Genomic DNA, 22,062 nt, shown 5'->3' with positions numbered 1-22,062 from the left:
GCAATGCCTAGAAGACCGGTGACGTCGATCGCCGAACACCGCCCGAAAAGGAGAGGAACCGACTTCGGAAGAAGTTGTGACAGGAAGCCCATGTCCAACTTGCCTCCCAGTACCTGTAGATCGCGGTCTCCCTCCTGTGGCACTCGGGACATTCTTTTCACGCCACTGCAATAAGAAGTAATTTTGGTAGCAGGTTAGGAGCAGGGCTGGACTACAAAACGGCCCCTGATAGCATATGATAGCAAAATATGTTGAATAGCAGGAAAATTAGCTTGAAATCAACTACATTTTCTGTCAGCTTCATGACAACATGTCGTATAGCATTATAAAACTGTAAATATGTTTTTCCGCACCACCATGGCAAAATGGGTTGAAATGATCTCCACACAATTGCAAAATGGGTTGAAATGCTCTCCCCACCATGGCAAAATGGGTTGAAATGCTCTCCGCACCATCGAGAGCATTTCAACCCAGCTGCACCATCGAGGGCATCTTGACCGGTTGCATCACCGACTGCTATGGTCACTGCTCGGCATCTGACTGTAAGGCGCTACAGAGGGTAGTACGTACGGCCCAGTACATCACTGGGGCCAAGCTTCCTGCAATCCAGGACCTATATACTAGGCGGTGTCAGAGGAAAGCCCAAAGTCATAGACTGTTCTCTCTACTTCCGCACAGCAAGCGGTACCGCAGCACCAAGTATCGGACCAAAATGCTCGTTAACAGCTTCTACCCCCAAGCCATAAGACTGCTGAACATTGAATCAAATGGCCAACGGACTATTTACATTTACCCCCCACCTTCATTTGTTTTGTACACTGCTGCTTCTCACTGTTAATTATCTATGCATGGTCACTTCACCCCTACCTCCATGTACAAATTACCTCGACTAAACTGTACCCCCGCATGGACTCTGTACCGGTACTCCCACATTGACTCTGTACCGGTACCCCCGCATGGACTCTGTACCGGTACTCCCACATTGACTCTGTACCGGTACTCCATGAATATAGCCGCGTTATTGCACATTTCTTGCGTTTCTTTTAATAATGTTTTACCTTAGTTCATTTAGTAAACATTTTCTTAACTCTTTCTTGAGTTGCACTGTTGGTTAAGGGCTTGTAAGTAATCATTTCACGGTAAGGTCTACACTTGTTCTATTCAACGATTATGATTTAACTTGTTTAAAAAAAACATCACACACACGTCTAGACTTGTAGACATCTAGACTTGACCACCGAAGAGGTCACCCATGTCCTCCTTGCTGTCCAGGACCTGCAGGTGGCTGGCTCCCTCCTGTGTCTCCCGCGACATTCTTTTCACGGCACTTCAATAAGAAGCGACTTTGGAAGCAGGTCAGCGGCAGGGATTACTGAACTGCCCCAGATAGCATATGATAGCAAAATGTGTAGAACTGATTGTAGCGTTACAAACTGCAACCTTTTATATCAGCCTCATGGAAAAATGTGAACACAAGCATGAGGTGCTATAAAACAGCAACAATATAAATAATAATTTTCTCTGCACCATGGCAGAACGTGTTGAAATGAAGGAAAGTAAGCTCAGGGTCCCAAATGCCCTCATCCAACCCTGGTTAGGAGAGCATTTTCCCTAAACCTGACCTTAACCTCAGGCTCTTAACATGCTAAGATTATTCTCCTAACCTGCTACATAAATTCTCATAAACTGCTGTGAAAAAGTCAATTCTGTATCAAAGTGGAGTGAAAAGAGTGTCTCTGTGGCATCCAGCCCACCAGGCTCCTCTTTGCAAATAGACTTCAAAGAGGAAGTTGGTGTCGGAGAAGTTGAGTGGTGTGTGAGAATCACTCAGATACAATTACAGTCACTCTGTTTCATACCAAGTCTGTTTTTCATGTTGAAACATAATGTGACAACCATATGTTTTGTATCAAACTCGAATTTAACAAATTTAACTCTTGAATAAATGAATAGTGGATTTTGGTTCATGATTTAACTATATGTTTAAATCCCACACACATTCCCATTCAGGCCTGGGAGATAGAGGAGAGGAGATGGTTATAATGCTGAAAGTTTCATTTGTTCTATTTAACAATGTGTTGGGGGCGGACTTAGTGATTTGGGGGCCCGTTTCAAAATACTGCTGACCTGTCCTACCCCGAGAAAGGGACAATAAATACTAAAGAATTGTTTGAAAATCATTTCTCATACAGTTATTAGGAAGTACGTCACAGTTGAGATGTGAGATATGCCACATGAATTTCTTCACTTCAGTTAGGCAGACCTCACTATGTGTGTGACAGTTTCTGCTGTAGACAGTTTACGTTACCGTCTAAGGCAAGTATCAACTTCTTCACTATATTTTCTGTTCATTTTAATGTTCAAAATAAATGAAAGGAGATTAATTCTGAGTAATGAGATTCAATATGTTCTAATGTACTGCTGTTTGTTCATGTATTAGCTTCACAACTGAAGGACATTGTGTATTTGATATGGGGATGGTTTAATGTGTTGTGTGAGTTACGTTACTCCACCAGTAAGTGTATGTTTGTACTGTTTCAGGTGATCAGTAGTGTGTGAGTTTTCACATGGCTTGTTCTGAGAACATGTTTTTTCTCATTGGCCTCTTTATGTCAGGTGAGTCTTCCACACAACAACAGCTAGTTATGAATCAGAGATAAAGGAATAACCACAAGTCATTATATTTTATGGGATGTGCTATATTCCAGCTTTTTAATTGTGTAGAAAAGTGTACAGTTAATTCCTGATTAGTGTATTTAATAGTCTGGATTTAAAAGTTTTTGCATATTTTCAGATATTCAATCAAAAGATGATATTAGATAAATGGAACCTGAGTGAACAAATAACACAACATTTACATACTTATTTCATTTATTTATTAAACAAAGTTATGCTCCCCTACACTAAATAACTGGCTGTGCCTCCTTCAGCTGAAATTACATTCCCTGTAATTGTTGATCAGTCTCTCACATTGTTGTGGAGGAATTTTGGCAACCTGTCCCATGCAGATCTGCTTTAACTCAGTGACATTCATGGTTTTTCAAGCATGAACTGCTCGTTTCAAGTCCTGGCACAATATCTCATTTGGGATTAGGTCTGGACATTGAGTAGGCCATTCCAAAACTTTAAATTTGTTGCTTTTAATCCCTTTTCATGTAAACTTGATTGTGTGTTTTGGAATGGTGGCACAACCAGTTATTGAGAGTAAGGGGGCAATTACTTTTTCACAGAGGGGTATTGGGTGTTGCATAACTTTGTTAATGAAAGAAAATAAATAACTATAAAAGAAGTTTATAAACTCAAGTTCCCTTTATCTAATATTAGGTTTTGGTTGAAGATCTGATAACAGTAAAAAAAATAAGTAAAAATAGAGAACCATAAAGGGGGAAATACTTATTCATGTCTCTGTATGTTCATGTTAAACCGACATCAGTGTGCAGTTAACAGTATATCTTCCACCACTGTCCCTGTATGTTCATGTTAAACCGACATCAGTGTGCAGTTAACAGTATAGCTTCCACCACTGTCCCTGTATGTTCATGTTAAACCGACATCAGTGTGCAGTTAACAGTATAGCTTCCACCACTGTCCCTGTATGTTCATGTTAAACCGACATCAGTGTGCAGTTAACAGTATAACTTCCACCAATGTCCCTATCACCACTCCTTGACAACATACCGACCAATTGAAAAATCACCTGTACATAGAAATAAGTTAGTATTATGTGAGCGGACCAAGTCATTTGGTGTCACTCTAAAACAGAAAGGTGGAATAAACAAGTCAGGAGTAGGTTTTCTTGGTTGAACGCAGTTCTCTATTGAGAGATTTCTGACAATACCAACACTTCAACACAATCAATGAGAATCTCCCAAGGAACAACATACATCTTCTTCTTTAGATGAAACAGGAACACAAGACGATTATCTTTAAACTTTAACAACAATCACAGATCTGTCACTGTCTTAATGGATCTTCTTTGGCTAGCTCCCTTCTCTTGGTAGCCATTCTGCAGAGAGGGTTAATCTCTCCTCTCCCTGCTGGTTCCATCCTCTCTCTTATAGGGGAAAGAGAATATGTCATTATGACCGTCAGCTGTGCTTAATTACTTCTGGTTACCTTGACTCAACATGCCTTGTTGGGCTACTATCCGTAAGCCCAGCCTGCCCTCTGGTGGTCCTTCCACAACTATTATTATTGGGAGAGACTGTAACAGTGATGGGTATAAACTCTGGATCGCTGATTCTATGTAATGGCCAATGAGAGACTATGAAACCACCGGTCTCTATATATGGTACTCCCCAGAAGAAGCAGTCCTCTATGATAATTAATGGAATTCTACAGTATTTAAATCAAATGTTTCAAGGACTATATTACATGTATTTCAGTATTTTGTTGTAGAAGGGACAGTAAAGTTAGTACTCTATAAATAAAACACTTTAATATCTTCACATGTTTATTTATTTTATTTGTTATGTTCAGGTGATATAAAAAGCATTATCTGGAGCACACCCAGAGAAAATGACTTAGTGTAGAGGTGCTGACTAACGGTGAATACACTGTAAGCTATAAAAACAAAGAGAGTTGCAAACTCTATATATATATATATAGAAATCTCAATCAGGGACAGCTGACTATCATTGTCTCTGATTGGGAACCATACTTAGGTAGCTTTTTCCCACCTATGTTTTGTTGGTAGTTGTTTTCTGTTTAGTGTTTTTTTGCACCTGACAGGACTGTGTCAGTTTGCACTTTGGTCTTTTTGTTTCAGTGTTCAGTTAAATAAAGGTCATGAACTCTTACCACGCTGCTCTTTGGTCCGATTCCTCCTCATCAGACGACGACACACGTTACAGTGGTCTGCTATGCATTGTTTTAATTGTCTTTTCGGTTGTCCTACGTAGGCTTTTCCACATGAACATGTGATGAGACAGATTACTCCCTTTTCCTTGCAAGAGATGATACCCCTAACAGGGATGTTTCCACCTGTATGTGGGTGTCTGAAGAAGGATGTTTGTGTTGTGCTATTGCACTGTGCGCATGAGTCACATTGGTATTTCCAATTTGGATTGTGTGTCAAGAGTGTCTGAGTGGGCTCAGGGGGCAGGTCAGATCTCACTAAGCTATCCACAATATTGTGATCACACTTATAGACCACCAGTAGGTTGGTCCTTGAGGTGTGCAATTGTTGTGTCTAATTGCAGAATATGCCAGTGCTTCTTCAGGATTGCTTTAATTTTCTCTGAACACTTGGTGTACTTGGTGCAAAAGATTTGTTTATCTTCTTTGGTTTACTTTTTAGCAATTCTTCTCGTGGTTTTTGAGATATTTTCATCGTTGCATCATAAGGGATTTTTTCCATGTAGCCTCTGAATTTAAATGTATTTTTCATTTTCTAAGCATTGCTGTCAAAGTCTGACTATTGGACACAGATTAATTTAACCTTGCATAACTGGCTGTATGGTAGACCATTCCTGAGGGGAAGGGGATGCATACTATCCCCACGTAGCAGGGTATTGAGGTCTGTTGGCTTTGTGTACAAATCTGTATGTAATGCATCATTCTCTTTGATGATCCATACGTCCAGGTAGTTTATTTTTCTCTCAAGTCTGCATGGTGAATTTGAGATATTCAGAGCTCTCGCTTAGCAGAGTTTGGAATTAATTTAGTTCCTGCTGACTTCCTTACCAGAGCACAAAGACATCATCTATGTATCTCTTCCATTAGGATTTTAGAAAGTAGGGAGTGTCTCTGTTTTGTAAGTGGTTCCTCAAATTGTTCCACATTTTCTCATAGTTGGGGGCAAAGGAAAATAGGAAAAAGGAAAAACTCTGACTCAAAGATGAAGCAGCTATTGGATAATACCAATTGAGTGAGTTTCAAGATGCAATCATTGGCTGTAGAAACGCTAGGGTCACTCTACTGAAGGAAGTGTTGCAGGTCACAAAATATAATTAAAAATTCTGCATTAAGGTGTCTGTAATAGAATATACTTAGAATATAGACATTAATAAATGCATTTCTATAGCTTCCAACATCTGTTTTACACTGAAGGAGGAGTAACAAGATGGTTGTGCAGTTGCCTCCAAACAGAGGCCCCTGTCAGTCATCTAGGGTTAATACATATCATTGGACTGAACTGAAAATACATCAGAACCTCCCTGATGTTGTCCTTTATGTTGCAGGTGTTTTGGCCTGTTTTGGTCAAAGTGATTTGATCGCCACAATGCCAGATAGACTGGATTTACTGACGGGCTCCTGTGTGCAAATCCCATGTTCATTTGATATTCTTGACCAACATAAGTATACATATAACAGCACAATACTACCCTCTGGAGTGTGGATTAAAGGAAACCCATACTTTGGTGGGCGTCCGGACAGTGTGATATTTAACAGTAGTGAGACGGTCAACAGATATCAAGGGAAGATAACTGGAAACATGTCCCAGAAGAACTGCACCACAGTCTTCTTCAATGTAACCACCAGTTACTCTGATATATACTTCTTCAGGATTGAGAGTAAACCATTCCGTGCAACAGACAATGATAAGTCTGTTAATATAGTTGTCAGTGGTAAGAGACAATTTAACTGTTTACCAACTATTTTTCCCAGTTTAGATTCCTTGCATCAATGATAAGAGAAGAACAAGTGGACAGTTTAACTATTAGAGTAAAATATATTTATCTACAATGTATTACAGATTTTCCTTCCAGTCCCATCCTTACTGTCTCAGGTGAGGTGAAGGAAGGGACCCCTGTCAGTTTGAACTGCTCAGCTGTCGCTCCCTGTCCCGAACACCCCCCTGAGCTGACATGGACTCTCCCAACACAGTTCACAACTGAGAACCAACTGCAGGAGAATCCAGACCAAACCAAATCAGTTCTCTCCACAGTGACCTTCACTCCGTCATACCTTCATCATGAGAAGAACATTACTTGTACTGCAGTCTACCCAGTAGGGACAAGCAACAAGAGAGCTGAACATAACATGATGCTTAACGTTTCATGTAAGATTTAGTAACCGGTTCCTGAAGAATAGATCATTCTATCATGTTTCACTGATGATTGTAATAGAGTGGGTTTGATGAGACTATTCAATATACCATATGCAGATACATTGTAAATGAACCCCTCTCCCTCAGTCTCTCCTAAGGACACCTCGGCCTCCATCAGTTCAGCTGATCCAGTATTAGTGGGCAGCTGTGTTAATCTGACCTGCAGCAGTACAGCCAACCCCCCTGTGACAAACTTCACCTGGTTCCAGATCAGTGGGGGTAAAACAACTCAGGTAGCATCTGGACAGAGTTACTTCCTCAATGTGACTGCTGGTGATGGAGGACTGTACTACTGTGAAGGAAGAAATAGTCACGGCTGTGGGAAGTCGAATGAAGTGCAGCTGGCTATAAAAGGTAAAATGGGCACGTAGGGCACAATCGTAGGTTAGATATACAATATATATTCAAAAGTATGTGGACACCCCTTCAAATGCTTGGATGTAGAACAGGTACTTCTACATGCCTGCTGTATGTATCTAGGTATGATACGGTTTTAGGATCTTAATTTGATCACTATATTGTTGCTTAGAAGTTTATTGCATTGTGGGAAACAGAGATAAGCTTTGTGATTTGCATATATTCACCAAATCCTGCACTGAAACGTGGTTATATTAATAGTATTACACTTATCATGCAGCCTTATTTTGTCCAGCTAATAGACTCACCACCAATGGATCAACATTACAGAGGAAACGTTCAAATCCTTTTGCTGCAGGATTATTTCACTGCAACAATACTGGCTAAATTAAGATCTTACATCTGTACATCTACAGTATGTGTATAATTTGTAATATTAGACAATGTGCAAAATGTTTCCTCTTTTTGGAACAGATGGCTATAATGTGTGTTTTATTTACAGGGCATGAAGAGCCTGTTAACCCAAAGGTTTTTGAGATTGTAGGAAAAACATTTGGGTTGATTTTCCTTTTCAGCCTGATCGTATTATTTGCATGGTAAAAATATATTTTTCCGAGCCTCAATTTTAACATATTTATCATGCTGATTGTGCTTTTGTATATGAAAACCTAAATGATGTCAATATACCTTTATTCTTGTCTTCCAGGAGGAGGAGAACATCTAGACTCCCCAGTGGGTTTGACATGACAGACCGTTCACAGGGACTGGTGGGAATGGTAGAATAAACCTTTAAAACCCATCTAGAATGTGTGTTTCAGGAAGAATTGAATGAATACTGTGTTGTGTAACCAACTGTAACTATGAAGTCATTATTCTTCTGAAGTGTCGGTCCTGACAACTGATCCTTTCTCTGTGTTCTCTCCACAGAACTCCCCGGTTGGGACAGTGTGCTTTAACCAGGCCACGGTCAGTAGAGGGAACCAAGAACCACCACTTAACAACCTAGATGGGCTTCATGCACAAGTCAATAAAAGAGGTGCATGTTAATTATTTTTCCAATGGGTATTAAGTGTTTTTATGTACAGTATTGTCATTGTGTATTAGTTTTAAATTGATACTTTTGTTACCTTTATAATTGTGTACTCTTTGATTATCTGCATATTTGTAAAATTTGCCGCGGGAATTTTTTTTAACTGTTACAATAATCGTGATATGATGATTTAGACTTTATTTTTGACCATTTATTTTGAGTGTTGAGTTCACAGAGCATCTGTTTAATGGGTTCCAGTATAGAGGAACTGCTGAGTTCAACTAGCTCACTGAAGGCAGATTAAGACCATGTAAAGTCAATGATGACTGAGGAGAGAAGACACAGTTAGTTGGAGAGACAGTGGTCTGATACAAGACAGGAAGTTGGTGCAGTAAGTCGATATGATGGCAGAATGGTGTTAACATCTACTAGTCACTGTTTATCTTCGTCTTTTGTGCAGTTACCAGAATAACAATCTTATCTATTTTCAGTTTATATCTATTTAGAAGTTATTCTGTCAGTTTTTATGTTGAGTGTTAAATAAAGGAAACAATTGAGGGTGAATTTAAGGTTGTTTATTAATTGCACTGTAATAAAAACCATTACATTCAATTTCCATTAAATCTTTTGGTGTTATTGGTCCAACATTTTGTTTTTCGACATTAAAAGATATGAAAAGCTGAAATTTCTCGCAAAGAAGGGCACCTGTTGGTAGATGGGTAAAAAGAAAAAAATCTATCAAGACACCCAGTCATTATCAAGGTACAGTCGGCTTTCATGACTCAGTTGCCGGAGAGGAAAGAAACCACTCAGGGATTTCACCATAATGCCAATGGTGAAAAACAGTTACATAGTTTAATGGCTGTGATAGGATAAAATTGAGGATGGATCAACAACACTGTACTTACTCCACAATATTAACATAAATGAAAGAGTGAAAGAAGGAAACACGTACAGAATAAAAATATTCCAAAGCATGCATTTGGTTTGCAATAAGGTACTAAAGTGAAATTGCAACTAAAAAATGGCTAAGAAATTCACAAGTGTTATTTTTGGGGCAAATCCAACACAACATATCACTGAGTACCATTCTTTATACTTTCAAGCGTGGCTGCACCATGTTATGGGTATGCTTGTCATCAAGTGTTTTAGGATAAATATAAATGTACTAGAGCCAAGCACAGGCAAATGCAAGAGGAAAAAGTGGTTCAGTCTGCCTTTCAAAAGACACTGGGAGACAAATTCACCTTTCAGTTGGAGAAAAACCTTAAACACAATGCCAAATTTACAGCGTAGATGCTTACTATGACAACGTTGAATGTTCCTAAGATGCCTAGATACAGTTTTAATCGTCTTGGAAATCTATGGTAAGACTTGAAAATGACTGTCTAGCAATGATCAACAACCAACTTGTTAGATCTTGATGAGTTTTTAAAAAGAATAAGGTGGAAATATTGTACAATCCAGGTGTGCAAAGCTCATAGAGAGTTTCCCTGAAAGACTCACAGCTGTAACATACATTGACACAGGGGTGTGAATACTTATGTAAATGAGATATTTCTCTATTTTATTTTCAATAAATCTGCAAACATTTCTAAAAACATATTTTCACTTTTCTATTATGGGTTATTTTGTGTAAATGGATGATTTTTATTTTGTCTTTAACACAACAAAATGTGGAATAAGTCAAGAGGTATGAATACTTTCTGAAGGCACTGAGTACACCAAACATTAGGAACAGCTTCCTATTATTACATTTCACCATCGTAATGCCTTCAGAACAGCCTTAATTCATCAGGGCATTGACTTTACAAGGTGTCTAAAACAGTCCTCAGGGAAGCTGACCCATGTTGACTCCAATGCTTCCCACAGTGTCAAGTTGGCTGGATGTCTTTTGGGTGGAGGACCATTCTTGATGCACACATGAAACTGTTAAATGTGAAAACCCAGCAGTGTTGCAGTTCTTGAAATCGTAGCCCCTGGCACCTACTACCATACCCCATTCAAAGACACTTAAATCTTTCGTCTTGCCTATTCACCCTCTGAATGTCACACATACACAATCCATGTCTCTATTGTCTCAAGGCTTAAACTTCCATGTTGAACCTGTCTCCTCCCCTTCATCTACAAAGATTGAAGTGGATATAACAAGTGAGCTCTGAGAGGCTTTCCCAAAAAGACTCAAAGCTATAATCACTGCCAAAGGTGATTCTAACATGTATTGATTCAGGGGTTTGACTACTTATGTGAATTAGATATTTTTTGTATTTAATTTTCCATAAATCTGTGAACATTTCTAAAAATATATTTTCACTTTGTTATAATGGAGTATAAATACCTTCTGATGGCAATGTATACTTGTATACAAGATGTTGTTAAGATACCGCTAGACATTGGTTCTGCTCTATTGGGGCGGCAGGTAGCCTAGTGGTTAGAGCATTGGGCCAGTAATCGTAAAGGTTGCTAGATCAAATTCCCAAGTTGTCAAGGTAAAAATGTATAGTTCCTCCTCCGAACAAGGCAGGTAACCCACTGTTCCTAGGCCGTCATTATAAATAAGAATTTGTTCATAACTGACTTGCCGAGTTAAATAAAAAAAATATGGCCTAATACCAACTCACATATCCATTGATACTGAGTGTCAGCCTAAACTGCATAATTCCATTGTAATTTCATACATTTTATCCACATAGAGGCAAAGCAGTTTCCACATAACTGCAAAGAGCTTGTTAGTCCCTTTTTTGTCAGCCCCCCCATATCCCCATTCCCACCATATAGCAGCATCAGCGTAGTATAATGTCCAATAGTCAATGCTTTCTCTCTTCTCTCTCTGAACCATCTGGTCCCTCCACCTCTCAATTCCTGACCTTGTCCTCCAGAGCCTTCAGCTCTCCCTCCACCTGTTGGGGGAGGTCGGCTCCCACCTGCTCGGTAAAGTACACCCTCAGCTCCTGGGTCTCCTTCTCCCAGAAGACCTTGGGAAGGTAGAAGAGTGATTTGTCCAAATTTAGTTTTCTCGCAAGATTAGGAGTATTAGGCTGCAGGTTAGGAGTATTACATTAAGGAATGGAAAAGTGTTAGGATTAGCTCAAATGCTAAAAGAATTTGACGTCAACTTTACAAAAGCTTTATCCCAAATAGACTTGACCGTTGTAGAGTGAGCCCATGTCCAACTTGCCTCCCAGTACCTGTTGGTCGGGGTCTCGGTTCATTATTTTCACGCCACTTCATTTTGGTTTTGGTAGCAGGTTAGGGGCAGGGCTGGATTACCGAACAGTCCCAGATAGTATATGATATCAAAATGTGTTGAATAGTAGGAAATTATCTCGAAAACAACAAAAAAAACAAAAATATGTAAATATGCATCTCCACACCATGGCAAAATGGGTTGGAATGCTCTCTGCACCATGGCAAAATGGGTTGAAATGCTCTCCACACCATGGCAAAATGGGTTGAAATGCTCTCTGCACCATGGCAAAATGGGTTGAAATGCTCTCTGCACCATGGCAAAATGGGTTGAAATGCTCTCCACACCATGGCAAAATGGGTTGAAATGCTCTCTGCACCATGGCAAAATGGGTTGAAATGCTCTCTGCACCATGGCAAAATGGGTTGAAATGCTCTCTGCACCATGGCAAAATGGGTTGAAATGCTCTCCACACCATGGCAAAATGGGTTGAAATGCTCTCTGCACCATGGCAAAATGGGTTGAAATGCTCTCTGCACCATGGCAAAATGGGTTGAAATGCTCTCCACACCATGGCAAAATGGGTTGAAATGCTCTCCACACCATGGCAAAATGGGTTGAAATGCTCTCCACACCATGGCAAAATGGGTTGAAATGCTCTCCACACCATGGCAAAATGGGTTGAAATGCTCTCCACACCATGGCAAAATGGGTTGAAATGCTCTCCACATCATGGCAAAATGGGTTGAAATGCTCTCCACACCATGGCAAAATGGGTTGAAATGCTCTCCACACCATGGCAAAATGGGTTGAAATGCTCTCCACACCATGGCAAAATGGGTTGAAATGCTCTCCGCACCATGGCAAAATGGGTTGAAATGCTCTCCACACCATGGCAAAATGGGTTGAAATGCTCTCCACACCATGGCAAAATGGGTTGAAATGCTCTCCACACCATGGCAAAATGGGTTGAAATGCTCTCCGCACCATGGCAAAATGGGTTGAAATGCTCTCCGCACCATGGCAAAATGGGTTGAAATGCTCTCCACACCATGGCAAAATGGGTTGAAATGCTCTCCACACCATGGCAAAATGGGTTGAAATGCTCTCCGCACCATGGCAAAATGGGTTGAAATGCTCTCCGCACCATGGCAAAATGGGTTGAAATGCTCTCCACACCATGGCAAAATGGGTTGAAATGCTCTCCACACCATGGCAAAATGGGTTGAAATGCTCTCCACACCATGGCAAAATGGGTTGAAATGCTCTCCGCATCATGGCAAAATGGGTTGAAATGCTCTCCGCACCATGGCAAAATGGGTTGAAATGCTCTCCACGCCATGGCAAAATGGGTTGAAATGCTCTCCGCACCATGGCAAAATGGGTTGAAATGCTCTCCGCACCATGGCAAAATGGGTTGAAATGCTCTCCACACCATGGCAAAATGGGTTGAAATGCTCTCCGCATCATGGCAAAATGGGTTGAAATGCTCTCCGCACCATGGCAAAATGGGTTGAAATGCTCTCCACGCCATGGCAAAATGGGTTGAAATGCTCTCCGCACCATGGCAAAATGGGTTGAAATGCTCTCCGCACCATGGCAAAATGGGTTGAAATGCTCTCTGCACCATGGCAAAATGGGTTGAAATGCTCTCCGCACCATGGCAAAATGGGTTGAAATGCTCTCCACACCATGGCAAAATGGGTTGAAATGCTCTCCGCATCATGGCAAAATGGGTTGAAATGCTCTCCGCACCATGGCAAAATGGGTTGAAATGCTCTCCACGCCATGGCAAAATGGGTTGAAATGCTCTCCGCACCATGGCAAAATGGGTTGAAATGCTCTCCGCACCATGGCAAAATGGGTTGAAATGCTCTCCGCACCATGGCAAAATGGGTTGAAATGCTCTCCGCACCATGGCAAAATGGGTTGAAATGCTCTCTGCACCATGGCAAAATGGGTTGAAATGCTCTCCGCACCATGGCAAAATGGGTTGAAATGCTCTCCACACCATGGCAAAATGGGTTGAAATGCTCTCCGCACCATGGCAAAATGGGTTGAAATGCTCTCCGCACCATGGCAAAATGGGTTGAAATGCTCTCCGCACCATGGCAAAATGGGTTGAAATGCTCTCCACGCCATGGCAAAATGGGTTGAAATGCTCTCCGCACCATGGCAAAATGGGTTGAAATGCTCTCCACGCCATGGCAAAATGGGTTGAAATGCTCTCCGCACCATGGCAAAATGGGTTGAAATGCTCTCCGCACCATGGCAAAATGGGTTGAAATGCTCTCCGCACCATGGCAAAATGGGTTGAAATGCTCTCCGCACCATGGCAAAATGGGTTGAAATGCTCTCCGCACCATGGCAAAATGGGTTGAAATGCTCTCCACGCCATGGCAAAATGGGTTGGAATGCTCTCCACACCATGGCAAAATGGGTTGGAATGCTCTCCACAACATGGCAAAATGGGTTGGAATGCTCTCCACACCATGGCAAAATGGGTTGAAATGCTCTCCACACCATGGCAAAATGGGTTGAAATGCTCTCCGCACCATGGCAAAATGGGTTGAAATGCTCTCCGCACCATGGCAAAATGGGTTGAAATGCTCTCCGCACCATGGCAAAATGGGTTGAAATGCTCTCCACACCATGGCAAAATGGGTTGGAATGCTCTCCACACCATGGCAAAATGGGTTGGAATGCTCTCCACAACATGGCAAAATGGGTTGGAATGCTCTCCACACCATGGCAAAATGGGTTGAAATGCTCTCCACACCATGGCAAAATGGGTTGGAATGCTCTCCACAACATGGCAAAATGGGTTGGAATTCTCTCCACACCATGGCAAAATGGGTTGGAATTCTCTCCACACCATGGCAAAATGGGTTGAAATTCTCTCCACACCATGGCAAAATGGGTTGAAATGCTCTCTGCACCATGGCAAAATGGGTTGAAATGCTCTCTGCACCATGGCAAAATGGGTTGAAATGCTCTCCACACCATGGCAAAATGGGTTGAAATGCTCTCTGCACCATGGCAAAATGGGTTGAAATGCTCTCTGCACCATGGCAAAATGGGTTGAAATGCTCTCCACACCAGGGCAAAATGGGTTGAAATGCTCTCTGCACCATGGCAAAATGGGTTGAAATGCTCTCTGCACCATGGCAGAACGTGTTGAAATGAAGGAAAGTAAGCTCAGGGTCCCAAATGCCCTCATCCAACCCTGGTTAGGAGAGCATTTTCCCTAAACCTGACTATTTAACCTGACCTTAACCTCAGGCTCTTAACATGCTAAGATAATTCTCCTAACCTGCTACATAAATTCTCATAAACTGCTATGAAAAAGTCGATTCCGTATCAAAGTGGAGTGAAAAGAGTGTCTCTGTGGCATCCAGCCCACCAGGCTCCTCTTTGCAAATAGACTTCAAAGAGGAAGTTGGTATAGGAGAAGTTGAGTGGTGTGTGAGAATCACTCAGATACAATTACAGTCACTCTGTTTCATACCAAGTCTGTTTTTCATGTTGAAACATAATGTGACAACCATATGTTTTGTATCAAACTCGAATTTAACAAATTTAACTCTTGAATAAATGAATAGTGGATTTTGGTTCATGATTAAACTATATGTTTAAATCCCACACACATTCCCATTCAGGCCTCGGAGATAGAGGAGAGGAGATGGTTATAATGATGAAAGTTTAATTTGTTCTATTTATCAATGTGTCGGGGGCGGACTTAGTGATTTGGGGGCCAGTTTCAAAATACTGCTGACCTGTCCTAACCCTAGAAAGGGACAATAAATACTGAAGAATTGTTTGAAAATAATTTCTCATACACATATTAGGAAGTACGTCACAGTTGAGATGAGAGATATGCCACATGAATTTCAGCACTTTCGTTAGTCAGACCTCACTATGGGTGTGACAGTTTCTGCTGTAGACAGTTTACGTTACCGTCTAAGGCAAGTATCGACTTCTTCACTATATTTTCTGTTCATTTTAATGTTCAAAATAAATGAAAGGAGATTAATTCTGAGTAATGAGATTCAATATGTTCTAATGTACTGCTGTTTGTTCATGTATTAGCTTTACAACTGAAGGACATCGTGTATTTGATATGGGGATGGTTTAATGTGTTGTGTGAGTGAGTTAAGTTACTCCACCAGTAAGTGTATGTTTGTACTGTTTCAGGTGATCAGTGGTGTGTGAGTTCTCACATGGCTTGTCCTGAGAACATGTTTTTTCTCATTGGTCTCTTTATGTCAGGTGAGTCTTCCACACAACAACAACTAGTTATGAATCAGACATAAAGGAATAACCAGAAATCATGATATGTTATGGGATGCGCTATATTCCAGCTTTTTAATTGTGTAGAAAAGTGTAAAGTTAATTCCTGATTAGTATATTTTAATAGTCTGGATTTAAACTGCTGTGTATCTCATGTATACTTGATTGTGTGTTTTGAAATGGTGGCACAACCAGTCATTGAAATTACTTTTTCACACAGAGGAATTGGGTGATGTATAATTTTGTTAATGAAATATATTAATAACTATAACAAAATGTGTTATTTGGTAACTCAAGTTCCCTTTATCTAATATTAGGTTTTTGGTTGAAGATCAGATAACATTCAGTGTTAAAAAAAGAGCAAAAATAGAGAACCAGAAAGGGGGTAAATTCTGTTTAGTTTCACTGTATGTTCATGTGAAACCGAGGTCAGCATGCGGCTAACAGAATAGCTTCCACCACTGTCCCTGTAACCATACCGGGCTAAAACCAGATTAGCATCAACATACATTATTCTTTTAATTTCACATATATTTCATTGTTTCCAATTTCATTAAATGTTATAAAATTGTAATCTTTTGGTTCATCCATAATGCATAATAAGCATCATCAACAGGGGGATGATGCTTATTGGTTTTACCATGATAAGATGTAGAAAGAATAGATTCATTTATAAGACTTCTTAATAAAAATAATTGTTCATAAGAAGGGCCTTAGATGAAAGTCAATATTCTGACCACTAGGGGTCAATGTTTTAAATAGGAACTCCAGTAGGCCTCCCTCTGTAGTAGTAGGATCTCCATGTTACCTCCTCTCCTTGGTAGAGCAACATGCTCAATAGCTGTGTATTTGAGGGAGGAGATGGGATGGTTAGCTTCAACAAAGTGAGCTGCTACTAGATAATCAGTGTTCTTACAGCTATGCATTGTTTTAAATGTTTTTTTGTTTGTAATGAGTTGGCTTCCACATGAACATGTGATGAGATAGATTACTCCCTTTATCTTGCAAGAGATGATACCCCTAACAGGGATTTTTCCACCTGTATGTGTGTGTCCGAAGAAGGATGTTTTTGTAGTGCTATTGCACTGTGAGCATGATCCACATTTGTAGATCCCATTTGGAATGGGTGTCAAGAGTGTCTGAGTGGGCTCAGGGGGCAGGTCAGATCTCACTAAGCTATCCACAATATTGCGACCACGCTTATAGACCACCAGTGAGGGTTCCTTGAAGATGTGTACAATTTTCTTGTCTGATTGCAAAATATGCCAGTGCTTTTCAGGATTGCTTTCATTTTCTCTGAACACTTGGTTACTTATTGCAAAAGACTATTGCGTTGTTTTTCTTCTTTGGTTTACTTTTTAGCAAATCCTCTCATGTTTTTTGAGATATTTTCAGCATCGCAGCATCAAGAATTTCTTCCTTCTAGCCTCTGATTTTGAAATTATTTGTCATTTTCTTAGCATTGCTGTCAAAATCTGACTGTTGGCAACAGATTCATTTAACCCTGCTTAACTGGCTATATGGTAGACCATTCCTGAGGGGAAGGGGATGCATAATATCCCCACGTAGCAGGTTATTGAGGTCTGTTGGCTTTGTGTACAAGTCTGTATGTAATGCATCATTCTCTTTGATGATCCATAAGTCCAGGTAGTTAATTTTTCTCTCAACAGTGAACAGTGAATTTGAGATATTCAGAGCTCTCGTTTAGCAGAGTTTGGAATTAATTTAGTTCCTGCTGACTTCCTTCCCAGAGCACAAAGACAGCATCTATGTATCTCTTCCATGAGATGATTTTAGAAAGTAGGGGGTGTGTCTCTATGTTTTGTAAATGAGTGCCTCCTCAAATTGTACCACACACAGGTTTGCATAGTTGGGGGAAAAGGGGGAGCCCATGGCTACACCCCGAATTTGAATGATAAAGTCTAACTCAAAGATGAATTAGTTATTGGATAATACCAGTTCAGTGAGATACAAGATGCAATCATTAGCTGGAACAAGGGTAGGGTCTCTCTGCTGAAGGAAGTGTTGCAGGTAACAAAATATAATTTTAAAGTTTGCATTAAGGTGTCTGTAATAGAATATACTTGTCAAAAACGAATATAGACATTAATAAATGCATTTCTATAGCTTCCAACATCTGTTTTACACTGGAGGAGGAGTAACAAGATGGCTGTGCAGTTGCCTCCAAACAGAGGCCCCTGTCAGTCATCTAGGGTTAATACATATCATTGGACTGAACTGAAAATATATCAGAACCTCCCTGATGTTGTCTTTTATGTTGCAGGTGTTCTGGTCAGTTTTGGTCAACGAAATTTGATCGTCACAATGCCAGATAGACTGGATGTACTGACGGGCTCCTGTGTGCAAATCCCATGTTCATTTGATATTCATGACCCACATAATACATTTAACAGCGCAATACTACCCTCTGGAGTGTGGATTAAAGGAAACCCAAACTTTGGTAATCATCCGGACGGAGTGATATTTAACAGTAGTAAGACAGTGAACAGATATCAAGGGAAGATAACTGGAAACATGTCCCAGAAGAACTGCACCACAGTCTTCTTCAATGTAACCACCAGTTACTCTGATAAATACTACTTCAGGATTGAGAGTCGACCATTCCGTGCAACAGATCCTGATACGTCTGTTAAAATAGTTGTCAGTGGTAAGAGACAATTTATCTTTAAAACCATTTTTTTCCCAGTTTAGATTCCTTGCATCAAAGATAAGAGTTGAACAAGTGGACAGTTTTAACTGTTAGTGTAAAATATATTTATCTACAATGTATTACAGATTTGCCTTCCAGTCCCATCATTACTGTCTCAGGTGAGGTGAAGGAAGGGACCCCTGTCATTTTGAACTGCTCTGCTGTCGCTCCCTGTCCCGAACACCCCCCTGAGCTGACATGGACTCTCCCAACACAGTTCACAACTGAGAACCAACTGCATAAGAATCCAGACCAAACCAAATCAGTTCTCTCCACGGTAACCTTCACTCCGTCATATCTTCATCATGAGAAGAACATCACTTGTACTGCAGTCTACCCAGTAGGGACAAGCAACAAGACAGCTGAACAGAACATGGTGCTTAACGTTTCATGTAAGATTTAGTCACCGGTTCCTGTAGAATAGATCATTCTATCATGTTTCACTGATGATTGTAATATAGTGGTTTTAAAGAGACTATTCAATATACCATATCCAGATACATTCTAAATGAACCCCTCTCCCTCAGTCTCTCCTAAGGACACCTCGGCCTTCATCAGTCCAGCTGATCCAGTATTAGTGGGCAGCTGTGTTAATCTGACCTGCAGCAGTACAGCCAACCCTCCTGTGACAAACTTCACCTGGTTCCAGATCAGTGGGGGTAAAACAACACAGGTTGCATCTGGACAGAGTTACACCCTCAATGTGACTGTTGGTGATGGAGGACTGTACTACTGTGAAGCAAGAAATAGTCACGGCTGTGGGAAGTCGAATGAAGTGCAGCTGGCTATAAAAGGTAAAATGGGCACGTAGGGCACAATCGTAGGTTAGATATACAATATATATTCAAAAGTATGTGGACACCCCTTCAAATGCGTGGATTCAGTTATTAAAGCCTCACATGTTGCTGACAGGTGTTTAAAATCGAGCACACAGCTATGCAATCTCCGTAGACAAACATCGGCAGTAGGATGGCAAATTCACTACCGAGTTCCAAACTGCCTTTGGAAGCAATGGCAGCACCAGAACTGTTTGATGAGGGCTTCATGAAATGGGTTTCCATGGCAGAACAGCCACACACAAGCCAAGATCACTATGTGCAGTGCCAAGAATCAGCTGCAGTGGTGTAAAGCTCACTGCCATTGGACTCTGGAGAAGTGGAAATCCGTTCTCTGGCGTGTTGAATATACGATTCACCATCTGGCAGTCCGGCGGACGAATCTGGGTTTTGATGGATTCCAGGTGAACACTACCTGCACCAAAGCATAGTGCCAACTGTAAAGTTTGGTGGATGAGGAATAATGGTCTGGGGCTGTTTTTCATGGTTTGGGCTGGGCCCCTTAGTTCCAGTGAAGGGAATTATTGACGCTACAGCATAGAATGACATTCTATATTCCATATTAATGCCCATGATTTTGGAATGAGATGTTTGACGAGCAGGTGTCCACATACTTTTGTTCATGTAGTGCACTTTAGAGATATTTTTGTGAGAATTGACCATAATATGTGCTGTATTTTCAGGGCAAGAAGAGTCAAAAACCTCAGGGGTTGGTTTCTGGTTTCTGGTTTCTGGGGTTGCAGCAGGAACTCTGGGGGCCATTTTGCTTATCAGCCTGATCAGCCTTTTTGTATGGTAAGAACTATTCCTGGCATCAACGCAAAACAACTTTATTTCTGCTGTGTTTGTGTTTTGCATATGAAATCCCTCTCAGTGCATTCAGAATACCTTTCTAAATGTCTTCCAGGAGGAGAAACTCGAGGCTCCACGATGGACTTGAAAGGACAGACAGTCCACAGGGACAGGTGGGAATAAGGCTCAACTTACAAAACCATCAACAAAGTGTATCTAAGGAAGTACTGAATTAATGCTGAAACTATTTAAAGCCATGAGGTTAACATAGTTTCAGAGCAAGTTTAGGGGGAGATGACCACATCGAAAGCAATGCCGCATCCTGTAATGACATGGAATGATAACAGAATGGCTGTTGGACTTTGACAGTGTTCACTGTCTTTACACCTGTCAGTTGAATTGACATTTTCATTGACATCCACTCAGTATGTGTTGTGTAACCTGCTGACCTTAGAGTTTTACACATTACTGAGCTTAGAGCTTTACACATGTTCCTCTCTCTGTGTTCTCTCCACAGAACTCCCCGGTTGGGACAGTGTGTACTAACCAGGCCACAGCCGGAGAGGAACCAGAGGAACCTGCAGAAGACCAGCCTGAAGAGATCCAATACGGTGACATAGACTTCTCCAAACTACAGACCAAAGAGACCCCAGCTGCAGCCCAGGACAGGGTCCAGGGACAGGAGAGTGAGTACGCTGAAGTCAATGTGACCGGGAGAGGGGCTCAGGAACCACCTCTTAACAACCTAGATGGGCTTTATGCACAAGTCAATAAAAGAGGTGCATGTTAATTATTTTTCCAATGGGTAGTAAGTGTTTTATGTACAGTATTGTCATTGTGTATCTGTTTTCTATTGGTACTTGTGTTACATTTATAATTGTGTGCTCTTTGATTATCTGCATATTTGTAGAATTTGCTGGGATGAAAAGTGTTTAACTGTTACTATAGTGTTGATATGATGATGCAGGCTACTCTTTATTTTAGACCATTTATTTTGAGTGTTGAGTTCACAGAGCATCTGTTTAATGGGTTCCAGTATAGAGGAACTGCTGAGTTCAACTAGCTCACTGAAGGCAGTTTAAGACCATATAAAGGAAATGATGACTGAGGACAGAAGACACAGTTAGTTAGAAAGACAGTGGTCTGATACAAGACAGGAAGTTGGTGAAGTAAGTCTACATGATGGCAGAATGGTGTTAACGTCTACTAGTCACTGTTTATCTTCGTCTTTTGTGCAGTTACCAGAATAACAATCATATCTATTTTCAGTTCATATCTATTTAGAAGTTATTCTGTCAGTGTTTATGTTGAGTGTTAAATCAAAGAAACAATTGAGGGTGAATTTAAGGTTGTTTATTAATTGCACTGTAATAAAGCCCATTACATTCAATTTCCATGAAATCTTTTGGTGTCATTGGTCCAACATTTTACATATCTCATTTAAATAGATTACATTCAGTTGTTGTGTCACTGGCCTACACAGAATACCCCAAAATGTGGAGTTCTGTTTTTCTACATTAAAAGATATGAAAAGCTGAAATTTCTCGCAAAGAAGGGCACCTGTTGGTAGATGGGTAAAAATAAAAAAATCTATCAAGACACCCAGTCATTATCAAGGTACAGTCGGCTTTCATAACTCTGGAGAGGAAAAAAACCACTCAGGGATTTCACCATAATGCCAATGGTGAAAAACAGTTACATAGTTTAATGGCTGTGATAGGATAAAATTGAGGATGGATCAACAACACTGTACTTACTCCACAATACTAACATAAATGAAAGAGTGAAAGAAGGAAACACGTACAGAAT

At 40.6% G+C, this 22,062-nt stretch overlaps 2 protein-coding genes across 2 annotated transcripts; both read left to right on the top strand.

Moving 5' to 3' along the window:
* The first annotated feature begins 2,251 nt into the window (after positions 1-2,251).
* Positions 2,252-9,056, top strand: LOC139420164 (myelin-associated glycoprotein-like). Its single transcript, XM_071169947.1, has 8 exons — positions 2,252-2,316; positions 2,542-2,616; positions 6,183-6,569; positions 6,698-7,003; positions 7,139-7,405; positions 7,911-8,004; positions 8,115-8,184; positions 8,336-9,056. Exons 2-8 carry the CDS (start codon positions 2,568-2,570, stop codon positions 8,453-8,455), a joined length of 1,293 nt encoding a protein of 430 aa, XP_071026048.1. The 5' UTR covers positions 2,252-2,316; positions 2,542-2,567; the 3' UTR covers positions 8,456-9,056.
* A 6,473-nt stretch (positions 9,057-15,529) lies between these two features.
* On the top strand, positions 15,530-21,643 carry LOC139420154 (sialic acid-binding Ig-like lectin 13). Its single transcript, XM_071169940.1, has 8 exons — positions 15,530-15,590; positions 15,820-15,894; positions 18,200-18,583; positions 18,712-19,017; positions 19,153-19,419; positions 20,145-20,256; positions 20,369-20,426; positions 20,771-21,643. The coding sequence occupies exons 2-8, from the start codon at positions 15,846-15,848 to the stop codon at positions 21,041-21,043; spliced, it is 1,449 nt and encodes a 482-aa protein (XP_071026041.1). The 5' UTR covers positions 15,530-15,590; positions 15,820-15,845; the 3' UTR covers positions 21,044-21,643.
* Positions 21,644-22,062: the final 419 nt, after the last annotated feature.

This window comes from Oncorhynchus clarkii, chromosome 11 (genome assembly GCF_045791955.1).
Source record: "Oncorhynchus clarkii lewisi isolate Uvic-CL-2024 chromosome 11, UVic_Ocla_1.0, whole genome shotgun sequence".
In the NCBI taxonomy this organism is placed as follows: Eukaryota; Metazoa; Chordata; class Actinopteri; order Salmoniformes; family Salmonidae; genus Oncorhynchus; species Oncorhynchus clarkii.
The sequence above is the reverse complement of the archived record's forward strand: the minus strand, read 5'-3'. Positions and strand labels throughout refer to the sequence as shown.

Bases quoted from the DNA above. Each gene is read 5' to 3' on its own strand.
- LOC139420164 (XM_071169947.1), top strand. From the start codon at position 2,568: ATGGCTTGTTCTGAGAACATGTTTTTTCTCATTGGCCTCTTTATGTCA. The intron at 2,617-6,182 runs GTGAGTCTTCCA...TTTATGTTGCAG, and splicing joins CATTGGCCTCTTTATGTCAG to GTGTTTTGGCCTGTTTTGGT. The intron at 6,570-6,697 runs GTAAGAGACAAT...AATGTATTACAG, and splicing joins TGTTAATATAGTTGTCAGTG to ATTTTCCTTCCAGTCCCATC.
- LOC139420154 (XM_071169940.1), top strand. From the start codon at position 15,846: ATGGCTTGTCCTGAGAACATGTTTTTTCTCATTGGTCTCTTTATGTCA. The intron at 18,584-18,711 runs GTAAGAGACAAT...AATGTATTACAG, and splicing joins TGTTAAAATAGTTGTCAGTG to ATTTGCCTTCCAGTCCCATC. The intron at 20,427-20,770 runs GTGGGAATAAGG...TTCTCTCCACAG, and splicing joins CAGACAGTCCACAGGGACAG to AACTCCCCGGTTGGGACAGT.